The sequence below is a fragment of the Polypterus senegalus genome, chromosome 9, assembly GCF_016835505.1.
Source record: "Polypterus senegalus isolate Bchr_013 chromosome 9, ASM1683550v1, whole genome shotgun sequence".
NCBI classification, from domain to species: Eukaryota; Metazoa; Chordata; class Cladistia; order Polypteriformes; family Polypteridae; genus Polypterus; species Polypterus senegalus.
In genome coordinates this window covers 117,076,287-117,088,504 of record NC_053162.1, presented here as the reverse complement: position 1 = coordinate 117,088,504, position 12,218 = coordinate 117,076,287, and the positions used below count along the sequence as shown (strand labels likewise).

General features: G+C 38.0%; 1 protein-coding gene across 1 annotated transcript in view; it reads left to right on the top strand.

Annotated features, from left to right (window-relative positions):
- Positions 1-12,218, top strand: part of rhpn2 (rhophilin, Rho GTPase binding protein 2) — a 90,810-nt gene that overhangs the window by 39,690 nt on the left and 38,902 nt on the right. Inside the window, exons 3-5 of the mRNA XM_039763610.1 lie at positions 967-1,095; positions 7,465-7,540; positions 10,479-10,556. Of these exons, the coding sequence (XP_039619544.1) occupies positions 967-1,095; positions 7,465-7,540; positions 10,479-10,556 (283 nt within the window). The remainder of the gene's footprint in view (positions 1-966; positions 1,096-7,464; positions 7,541-10,478; positions 10,557-12,218) is intronic.

Here is a 12,218-nt window from a genome sequence, read left to right as displayed (position 1 = left end):
ATGAAATAATTGTGACTAATCGGGGAAAAAACAAATTGAACGATTAGTCGACTACCAAAATAATCATTAGTTGCAGCCCTATTAATGTGTGATTTAATCATGGCTCATGTAACTTTTTGGTCCTTGTCATGTTTTAGTATTTGATCTAGGTACAGTTGAGCATAGTGATGTTTTCATTGCAGTGTTTAAAGATACAAGAGAAGTCCTGCTATTTTAAGACACAGCATTTTAACCATCATTAGAAAATGCAATGTGTAGAAAACAGACAAGTCTTCCAAGTAAATGGACTACATGAAACCTGTGTTCAGGTCTGGTCCATGAGCAGGTATTTGTATGCCATTTTGGAATAGCTAGAAGATACTTGGAAGCTTAAATAAGAACAATTAAAGCAGAAGCTCATGAATGTTTACATTTGTTTAATAACTGGGCAATGAAGTAACAAGAAAAAGTTCACATACCATTCTGCCCTACCACACTTGTAAAAAGAAAATCTCTAGTAAGTAGAATTGTAGCCATATTCTGGCAATGTGCTACCCAGAAGGTACACAAGCTGATTTTTAAATGTATCATAAGTTTTGAGTTTTTTTTTATGCTGAAAAAAATTAGTATCACTTTCTGTTGCTATGCAGTTGGTAGTTTTGTACTTAACTGGCTTCTAATTATTACAGTTAAAGTTTTGCCTTCATGCTTCTTTTGAGAATGAAAAGTTTTTACATTTAAAACACAAAGAAAATATCATTCAATATTATGACTCTGAAGTGACTGTTTTTAAAGCAGTACATTAGATTTTATTATGTTATGTTAAATTATACAGTTTTACTGAATTTAGTCTGATGCACTTATTTTTATTTACCCCTTGACTGACTTTAATAACTCCATTAAAAAACATTTCATTTGCATTTTTGCCATGAAAGCATGTGATATTACCATGAAAGCAGTGATTTATTTATTTTATTTTTATCTTAGAGCTTCAACAAATGGCAAGGTGCGAGAGATGGTTTTGCTGGAACTGAGCTTTGTGAACTCTAACCTGCAGCTTTTAATGGAGGAATTAGAAACCCTGAACAGCTCAGTTGAGATATACCAGGAGGTTAAGTAAGTGCTTTCCCTCCCTACCACTATAGTTTAACTTTATGTGCCTCTTTCACTTTGTCATTTTCTCTTTCTATGTATGTTACAGTATCTGTACTTTTTATAAAAAAAAAAACAAAAAAAAACTATTGGACCTTTACAAAGTTTAACATTTTTTCTTTAGCACTAGAATTACCAAAGCCTATGAAAAAAACAAATAAATCAGGCCCACCTAAAATCCCTTTGCACCTCTCCGTAAGTCTCTTTTGTCTTGTAAATGTGTTGATCAGGACAAGCAGCAAGCAGCCTGCTATAACAATCCCCCCACTGCAGCAGAAAGGGAAAAAACTTCTTCCAACTTGAGCCTTGATTACCTTAGAGTGAAGTGCTGAATTTTTTGAGAGGCAATCATGTATCATTATTTGGAACACATGCATTTCTTGTGTGTTTCGTGTCTACAACAAACTATGTAAACACATTGTGTAAAACAGGAACGTTTTTCATGTTTTAGTAATAAATGACAAAATGTCGTCATGAACTGTATAATGCGTGAAGGCAGAAGTCCAAATATCAAATAAACACTTTCACAAAAGGCGCAAGGGCAATACAACACCTATCGTAGTGCAGTGGTAGGAACTGCTGACTTGTAATCCAGAGCTCCTGTGCAAATTTGCCATTCTTGAGTAGTGAGCTGCTCTTATTGTTAATATTATACAATAAAAACATACATTTGATTTGTGTCTAACAGCCGGTGGAAATTTTTTAGTACTTGTATAAGTTAGCATTTTTTTCTCACTTTTATTCTCTCAGTCACGATTACGATACAACCCAAATAAACCCAGATCAGACGCTGTTAGTTTTTATTTGAAACTGGGAATAACTGTAGATGTGAGTGGTGTTTTGAAACAGTGGAACTGGAAATTCTCTTATCTGGAGGGATAAAAGCTGACATACAAATGCTGAGGAATCTGCCTTATTCGTATTTCATTGTCACTTGATTTTTTTTTTTTTATTCAGTTTTATTGAGTGTTCCTGCTCACGCTGAATTAATATGCACCTTATGGTCCATGATGTCAAAGTTGCACTGACAAAAAAACAGAGACATAGGTATATATGATATTTGGAATAATTCTTTTTATGACCTGTATAGTACATTTTGAAAAACATTGTGGCACTTCTGCAACATTATTCATTCACATGCCTTCTTGTGGTTGTAATTAGTGACTTCACTTTTTTTTTTTTTCTTTTCCCTGATCTTGCCTAGTCTACACATTTTGGTGCATGGTGGTGGTTCTTTTGTACTCCAGGACATGCAGAGGAAAGAATAGAATAGAAAGAACAGAGAGGTCAGTTCCACGCTATATACAATCGTCCAATTCAAATGTTAACAGTTCCCCCACACCCAAAGACTGTCTTTCCTACATTTACAACATGTGTACCTGTTGCAATGTACACAATTCTCTTTATGCTGTAGTTCCTATTACATTGAATGGGCACCTGACAACGACAGAGTTTGCTTTCCTGGGGAAGCGGCAGTCTTGAAAACGAAGCTTGTCAATGTTGCATCCTGTTTTTCTTTTTCCATCACCTTTTTTTGTAAGAAGTGACAACGAAGCTCCTCTGCAAGGTGAGCAAAGAACATGCTTCTTTTCTTAGTGGACCCATGCATGCCTTGCACATTACATGCGCGTTGATCGCCGCCAGGTCAAGCTTATTGTAGCACACAGCAACCAGCCACCTGCATAAGCTCATGTCTTCTGGTGCATGATGTCAACACAGCACCGGGGGGGGGGAAAGAGACAAATACATGTGACATTTTGAAGAAATCATTTTATGGCCTGAATAGTACCAATCAGAAAACATCATCGCACTAATGCAGTATTATTTGAAAACGAACAGCATCAGATCAGGTGTAAATTTTCACTGGCTATATTAGTTATAGTCAGATCAGGAAGGGGGGAGGGAAAGTGTGAAAGGGATGGAAAAGAAGTGTGAAATGAAGGAAAGCTAACTTTTGCAAGTACCATAAATTTACACTCGATCTGACGCTGTTCATTTTCAAACAATAATCAATAATAATATTGCCCTGTGCACTAAGGTGGAAATTTAATACATCCCTTTGGTGTTACAAACCTTTTAGTGAACACTTTAAATGTAAACTAAAGCAGTTTTAAAGGGTTAGTGCAGGTTCAATGGACATCATGATTCCATCTTTGAAGTCACTAAAGTGTTTTTGTCATAGTTTTGTAATCTTCTTTCATCACACCTTCCTCATTCAAACTTACATAAAATTGCTGAGCTCAACTCTAAACTCTGTGCCCTAGAAAAGGGTAGGCCCCCAGTGTTTAGTAAAGAATATGAGCTTCTTATTGCTTCTACCAGAACAGAACTTAACTCCCTTCAATATACTGTATATAAGGCTAAACCCTCTGTGCTGCTTGCATGGAGGATCACAATAAATGACTGCTTTGCATCAATATCTTTCATCCCCACTAAACTTGGCACCAACGATTAACAGTGAATTTGTTAATTATCTTGATTCAAACTATTCTCCAATTTCTATAGCTCCCCATTCTTATCCATCAAATCCTTTATTGAAAGTCTCCCCATTCCTCAGCTTTCTAATAATGACACCTTTTTCTTAGAAGCACATGTCTCCTTGCCTGAAATTAGTTAGGTCAGTTTAGTTAGTTTCACAACCAAGTTCCATAAATGCTGGGAGTACTTTCAGGTTTAGACAGCTCACCTGTGAAACTGTTTTCTCCATTGTGGAACCAGTTTTCCATGCCACTTTTTAACACGTTAATGGAGGACTTTTAAACTCCTTTATTAATATTTCAGTGATCTCTCTCTACTTTTATAACAAGATATAGTATCAGCCCTTTCCTTATTCAATTTTTTTCAACAACAAAAACTGTTCTGTGAAATAGAAATATGTAAATACTAAGGCGTAAACATAATGACAGTAGGAATTTTTTGCTTGGTATCCACTGCTGTAATGATGCAGATTTAGAATATGTGCTTCATGTGATACATCACCAACAGGCATTTGCACAACAGATGTAGAAAGATTTTTTTTTTTTGCACGTGACATGGTGTCAGTGCCTGAATTCCACGATCAACACTACCCTTTGTGGTGCTATTGTAACCTACCACAGTGCAAGGCTAAGTGACTTCCAAATTTTCCCTGAAGCAGGTATTGGCACTTGCTACATTAAGAACAGTGCTTAGGATGCAAACATCTTTCTTATCTTTCAACCTGATCAGTCATTTTGCCTTTTTGCTACATAGCTACTTGCACCACGCTTGTATCTTGACGCATTCATGTGACCAGACTAACCGGGCCTTCCATGGTGGTTTGGTCATCCAGTGCCATATTCATCAATTTTCTTTCAAAGTAAATTCTCAGGTATTTCAGGTGAGGCATGGAAATATCTACCATAATACAGTAACTTTGACCAAGTAAAGGGTCTGCCAGTTACAGCACAGATAATGTAGCATACACTGTATTGACTGTACTTGCCACCTTGTTCCCTCTACCAGCGTAAACTATCATGTTTCTGATGTATCTAAAGCTTGCTTCACACATCGAGTAAAACATGATGCAGAATCATGCCCATTTGGATGTGATGTATTATATGCACAAAAGCCTTGCCTTTAGTGAATTTCTTAACTATTTTAACCCACAAGATTTTTGTCAGTAAATATGTCATGATTAGGCGCATACACCATTTGCACATTTTTTGATGATCACTTGGTAAATATCCCACAGTTTGTAAAGATTTGGTGCTGGGTGATTGACTTCAGCATAGTCATCATTGTTAGTAAAATACGGGTATTTCATAATGAGTGAAAATGACACTTGCTCATGACAACATGTCTGCAACAACCAGTTTGTGGACTAGTACTATCTCTGGACTGGTTTATCTACTATGTCTTACAGCATCTGTATACTAAAAAACACCCACATGTCATCTGTAGCAACAAGCAAATGGTTTACTATGACTTTCCTGATACATCTCAGCATATCAGCTCATTTCAACAACTACTTTCTCCACCAATATATCATTGACAAATCATAAATAATCCAGATAATAGTGTTCAACAGACATCTTTAGATCAGGGATACCCACAAATGGCCAACAAGGAGATGCAGGATTTTTAGCACCAAACATGAATATAACTGAAAATTACAGGTTAGAATCTGCCAAACAGGTGTCCATTTCACTGTCCATATCAACATCTGACGACCAATTCACAACATCTTCACTATTACTCAGATTCTTCAGTGGTTTAGTTTCATTTTAATCTAAAAACTGGCTTTACCAGTTCTCAGATGCCATTGTGTTTTTGGTTGAAAGATCCACCCTTCTCCTGAATATTAATTAGTTACCATAAACTCTGAGAAAGTATAGAAATATTCATGATGTTATTCATCCAGTAAACGGCAACAGAATACTGTCCTGAAAATTTTTAGGCTTAACTCTGTAAAGCAGATCATTACATGATGCCCTAAGTGTGAACTGGGAATAACTATTTTTGCATAGAATCCTTAGCCCGATCACAATCGTGGATAACTCCATTGGGGTTAATGTTTATGGTCAAGCTGTGCAAATTGTTTACCAGTTTCCCACAGAGTTACTTGAAAACAAGGATTTTAACTAGAATTGATAAATATAACCATATTAAGTGTAGGGATGATATTAAATTCCTCCATTTAATGTGTAAGATTGTCAGTGACTTAGCCCACCTGTCACTTTCAAATATTTTTATTACCTGCACTTATACACTGCAATCTTAAGATAGAGACCTAAGATAACCAAACCTAGTATAAAATGCAGAGCTTTGCACTAGAGGGAACTTAGACTTTGGAATGATTTATATATGGTACGAGATGTGTAACCCAGCTTCACTTGGGAAATTTCATAATACAGTGAGCCTCTATATAATTAGCTAATTGCTTTTCTGTGTACAATATTTGTAGTTTTTTTTTTTTCCTCAACCCAAGGGCTAATATTGGTAGGCAGTGTGGTGTAGTGGTAAAGGCTTTGTGCCTAGGACTTCAAATCCTGAGATTGTGGGATAAAATCCTGCTGCTGGCACTGTGTAACCATGCGCAAGTCGCTTCACCTGCCTGTGGTCAAATTGGAAAAACAGAAGAAATATAACCAGTTGTATCTCCAGTGTTATACATCACCCTGAAGAAAGGCATCAGTCAAATAGGTAATAATATTATTAGGTCACTGGAACTCTTGAACATGCTATACACATTTGTCCATGACGAAAACATGAATAATAATAATACATTTTATTCATATATCACTTTTCCCATGCTCAAGGCATTTTCCTGCCATAGATCAATTCCCCCTTTTTCTTATCAGCTTATGTTGATGGTCATTGCAAAACACAATTTTACAGGAAAGTGTGTTCTTGAAAATTCAAACAGGTAATCAGGTGTGACTACTGTAAGCTGTGTGACTGAGCACCATTTTTCTGAGTGCTGCGCAGCAGTTTGGAAGAGCTGCATAGCTGTTATTACACCCTTCAGCTTTTAGTTATGCATCCGTGGCTAAATCCAGTTCAGGGTTAGAGGGGTTATGCTGTAGGAAAAGAAAATACACCTGAAGAAAAGTCCAGCAAGTCAGGTTTATACACACAAAAGTAAATATAGCTACCAGGATCAAAAGGGCACAAAAAGAAGACCAAGCCTTTCATAAGCACAGTGTAAAATAGAAAATAAAACATCAAAAAAATATAAATGGCTCAAATGCAAAGCGCAGATACTATTGGAAACACTTCAGTCTTCTATAAAAACGCATTCTATCTGTCTTTCTCTCTCTCTCACAAACACACATACACACCTTCCTGCATGGGCACTGATTCCATTGCAACGTAATGCATCATAATAAACAAATATGCAAAATTTCTGGCAAAGACAAAACCAATTGAAACCATTATAATGATGTAACATCATTCAAAAACAAAGCAACAACTTAATTTACCACTTAATAGCATTGGGGTTAGAACCTATCCTGCTAACATTGGACCCAAGGCAAAACCAATACTTATGAGTCACGAGTCCTTTACAGAACCCATTGACATATACAGCCTAACTTGGAAAATTTGAGAGTAAAACTGACAGACACATGAAGAAGCTGCCAACTCCACATTGTCTGGATATATGAGGTAGTAACGCTAAAAAACCACATCACCATTCCACCACATTAGAATCTATCTGAACATATCTCTGACTGTGTCATGTGATGGCCCGAGTATAAGGAACAGATGAGGTAATTACCATCCTCTGGAATAATTTCAAGTAGTTTTTTTAGCCTAATATTTTGAACTGTGATAGAAGAGTCATTTGTGAATTGCTTTTTTGATTTATTGCAGAGATACCTACAGCATTCCATTAATTCCTCTGGGACTGAAGGAGACAAAGGAAGTTGATTTTTCAGTTGTTTTCAAGGTATTGTAACATTAGTCATTCTTTTGGTCCATAATAGTGTTTTAATATTGCTTTTAATGTGACACACTCAAGAGTATGGCAGTTTGAGAAGTTAGTGAAGGGATGGGATATAACTCCCTAAGGTGAAAAATGTGGGTTCAGTAAATGAATGGATGGAATAAGCTTTACAGTAAGAAAGTGCCAAACTATATCAGTATTGCCTGATCATCTCAGTGTTATTGATTTCTTGTCATATCTTAAAATGAGAGCTTCCTGTCTACAGTGAAGTAACTTGATCTCCAAATGCTTCTGTATTTGAGACCCAGTACTCATTTTATCATAGGTTTCACAGACATGTTAAAGATACTTTCCAGAAATGAAGTTGTTGTCTATTTAAAAATTGGAAGGTTTGGTTGACTTACTTTGTGTCAAAGAAATGTGACTGAAGCAAAGTCTTTCTGACTGAGCATTTGTAGATGGCCAGGTTAAATAAGGAGTTGCTGGTTTACAAAGCTTAGTCCTTTCTAATCCCACTAAATTAATTTAGAACATGTTATAGTTATGCCAAACTTTCTGTCTGCCCATTAATAACCACCCCAGGGATACATTAAAGGCATTTTTGGGTGAGAAACACCTTCTGAAAATCCTGGGACACTCTCCCCAGTACTCACTCTGGAGGTTTCAAGTATCCCTGCCTCTTTTGGTACCTTGTTAACTGACCTGTAGTATATGCAGCAGGCAGCCCATATGTTCGCTGCAAGAGCCCCTTGTTGCAGTTGGTTTGGAAGCTTCTTCAGTCCTTCTTTCAGTTCCACATGGTATCTCTGTATGACACTGAAATATCTTGTGGTGTCCTCAATTATTACTATTATTTATTATTATTTTTAATTTGTTTACATTTTCAGCAAGTTACTCCCCTCTCTTGCCTTTTGCTTGGCTGTGCCTCTAACCTACAGTATGTGACCCTTTCCAGCTTGGCAATATATTGCTTCCCATGTATTATATATACAGTGCATCCGTAAAGTATTCACAGCGCATCACTTTTTCCACATTTTGTTATGTTACAGCCTTATTCCAAAATGGATTAGATTAATTTTTTTCCTCAGAATTCTACACACAACACCCCACAATGGTAATGTGAAAAAAGTTTACTTGAGGTTTTTGCAAATTTATTAAAAATAAAAAAACTGAGAAATTCACAGCCTTTGCTCAATACTTTGTCGATGCACCTTTGGCAGCAATTACAGCCTCAAGTCTTTTTGAATATGATGCCACAAGCACACATGATGGCACACCTATCCTTGGCCAGTTTCACCCATTCCTCTTTGCAGCACCTCTCAAGCTCCATCAGGCTGGATGGGAAGCGTCGGTGCACAGACATTTTAAGATCTCTCCAGAGATGTTCAATCGGATTCAAGTCTGGGCTATGGCTGGGCCAATCAAGGACATTCAGAGTTGCCCAGAAGCCACTCCTTTAATATCTTGGCTGTTTGCTTAGGGTCGTTGTCCTGCTGAAAGATGAGCGGTCGCCCCAGTCTGAGGTCAAGAGCGCACTGGAGCAGGTTTTCATCCAGGATGTCTCTGTACATTGCTGCAGTCATCTTTCCCTTTATCCTGACTAGTCTCCCAGTTCCTGCCGCTGAAAAACATCCCCACAGCCTGATGCTGCTACCACCATGCTTCACTGTAGGGATGGTATTGGCCTGGTGATGAGCGGTGCCTGGTTTCCTCCAATTGTGACACCTGGCATTCACACCATAAAGTTCAATCTTTGTCTCATCAGACCAGAGAATTTTGTTTCTCATGGTCTTAGAGTCCTTCAGGTGCCTTTTGGCAAGCTCCAGGCGGGCTGCTATGTGCCTTTTACTAAGGAGTGGCTTCCAGCTTGCCACTCTATCATACAGGCCTAATTGGTGGATTGCTGCAGAGATGGTTGTCCTTCTGGGAGGTTCTCCTCTCTCCACAGAGGACATCTGGAGCTCTGATAGAGTGACCATCGGGTTCTTGGTCACCTCCCTGACTAAGGCCCTTCTGCCCCCTATCGCTCAGTTTAGATGGCCGGCCAGCTCTAGGAAGAGTCCTGGTGGTTTAGAACTTCTTCCACTTATGGATGATGGAGGCCACTGTGCTCATTGGGATCTTCAAAGGAGCAGAAGTTTTTCTGTAACCTTCCCCAGATTTGTGCCTCGAGACAATCCTGTCTCGGAGGTCTACAGACAATTCCTTTGATTTCATGCTTGGTTTGTGCTCTGACGTGAACTGTCAACTGTGGGACCTTATATAGACAGGTGTGTGCCTTTCCAAATCGTGTCCAATCAACTGAATTTACCACAGGTGGACTCCAATTAAGCTGCAGAAACATCTCAAGGATGATCAGGGGAAACAGGACACACCTGAGCTCAATTTTGAGCTTCATGGCAAAGGCTGTGAATACTTATGTACATGTGCTTTTTTTTATTTTTAATACATTTGCAAAAATCTCAAGTAAACTTTTTTCACGTTGTCATGGGGTGTTGTGTGTAGAATTCTGAGGAAAAAAATGAATTTAATCCATTTTGGAATAAAGCTGTAACATAACAAAATTTTTGAAAAAGTGATGCGCTGTGAATACTTTCCGGATGCACTGTGTGTGTGTATATGTATGTATGTGTATATATATAATACATACACACACACACACACATACAAAATACATGTTTGGAATGGTATCAGCTATAGTAGTATTATAAAGTCATCATGTCAACTTATGTCCAGCTTCCTTGTCTCACACACACCGCATCTACAAATGCACTGTACCCCAGATGGAGAGGGAAGGTATGTCTGTCAGTCCATATGTCATATTGCGCAATTAAGATTAATTTATATCTACATTAAATAATTGATAGATGTTGGTGATATAGAATTTGTATCTTTTTTTTATTTATTTTTCCTTATTTGGGCTATTTAAATTTTATTGTAGGACTTTATTTTGGAGCACTACAGTGAAAATGGTTCAAATTATGAGGAGGAAATTGCTGATCTTATGGATCTGCGTCAGGTAATATATTGATCTAAACATTATTACCTATTGAAATGGCAGAAATTCATGTTTATGCTTTAATTATCCACAGGTGCTTCTTAATAATCAACTTTCATAATAAACAGATTATAATTACATAAAGCATTAACAAATTAATGCCCTGCAATGGACTGGCAATCTGTCCGGGACTGTTTCTTGCCTTGTGCCCAGTGCTGCCAGGATAGGCTGTAGCCCTCAACAAAAGTGAACTGAATTAATCGGTTTGAGAATGTCACCTTATTTACAAGTACAGCAAAAACAAAGTCATCAAAAGTAGTTCAGGCTATAGTTTGACTGCAACAAATAATAAAGAAGAATATTTCACTTAACATAAACTTCTAAAGTCCACGTAGTCCATTTTTGTGATATAGGGACATGGACACTACCCATTCAACAATGGGAATGAAGGCATAAACACCATGAATGGAACATAGATCCAGCATAGAGGACACTCACAACCAAAGTCAATTTCTCAGTCACACACTGCCAGTTTATTGATTTTATTAAAATCAAATAACATTCCGTACAAACAAGTTAAGTTTTGCAAAACTAGGTTTGAAACAAATCAGCCCCCATCCATGAGAAAGAGAGCTAGGCCAGCAGAGTAAAACTTTAAACTAGTAAAAATAAGCAAATTGATAAATTAATAAAAATAAATAGAAAAAAGAGGGGAGAGAATCTGCGTCCTCAATTAAAATGCTTATTGTAAAATGTTATTGATTAGATCCTGCCGGGTTCTGAAAGTTTTTACAGAACCTGTAAATGAGAATTAGATTTTTTCCAATTTGAAATAGTGTTTATATATATATATATATTGTAATGACCCGGCAATCGGCACTAACAGCCTGGTGCATTATGGGTATTTCTTTAAAGTTTACTTTTTATGTTAATTAAGCAAGGCAGTCGATTTCTTTTGTATTAGAGATGTTGTGTGTTTATGTGAAGTTAGTTTGGGTGGGTTTGGTTCATTTGCAGCCCAGTTATATAAAAGTATAACAGTTACCATCATGGAGAAAGATGTCTTTATGCAATGTGTTAAGCTTTGTTTTTGACTCTCTGCTCTATTAAAGAGGTTATAAAGGACAGAGCTGTGTCTTGCTAGATATTCCATCTATGCAATTATTTACAGAGACACTCAGGGTCGTGCGGTGTATGGGACACGAGTGTTCGCCTGCTTAATGAGCTAGGTACAGCTGCGTGTATGGCGCTGGCATTCCGCTAGCCGATAGCTTGGGGGAAGTGCACAGCAAAGTTCAGCTCCGAGAACTTCAATACTCAACTACCAGTTGTTACAGTGGTATCAGAAGTGGGATTTCAGGCTGTTTAGAAGACGCCGTTATGGAGCAGAGTATTGTCGAATTAGAGCGTGCCAACCGAGAGAACAGCGTTATGCTAGAGCGCCTGACAAGTAGAACAATGCGGAGAGAGGTGTCACACTGGCCTGATGGTGCCAGTGTTCCCCTGACAGTGTTACGCTCTTCTAGGCACGGCCAGAATGAACCTTCAGCTGCCGCAACGACACCCCAAGTCACCAGTCGGCCGGGCCTCCTCACACGGTCACCTGCCAAGCTACCGCGATACAGCGGATTGACGCCTCTGGAGCCATATCTTGCACAGGTAGATCTGGCTGCCCTCCACGAT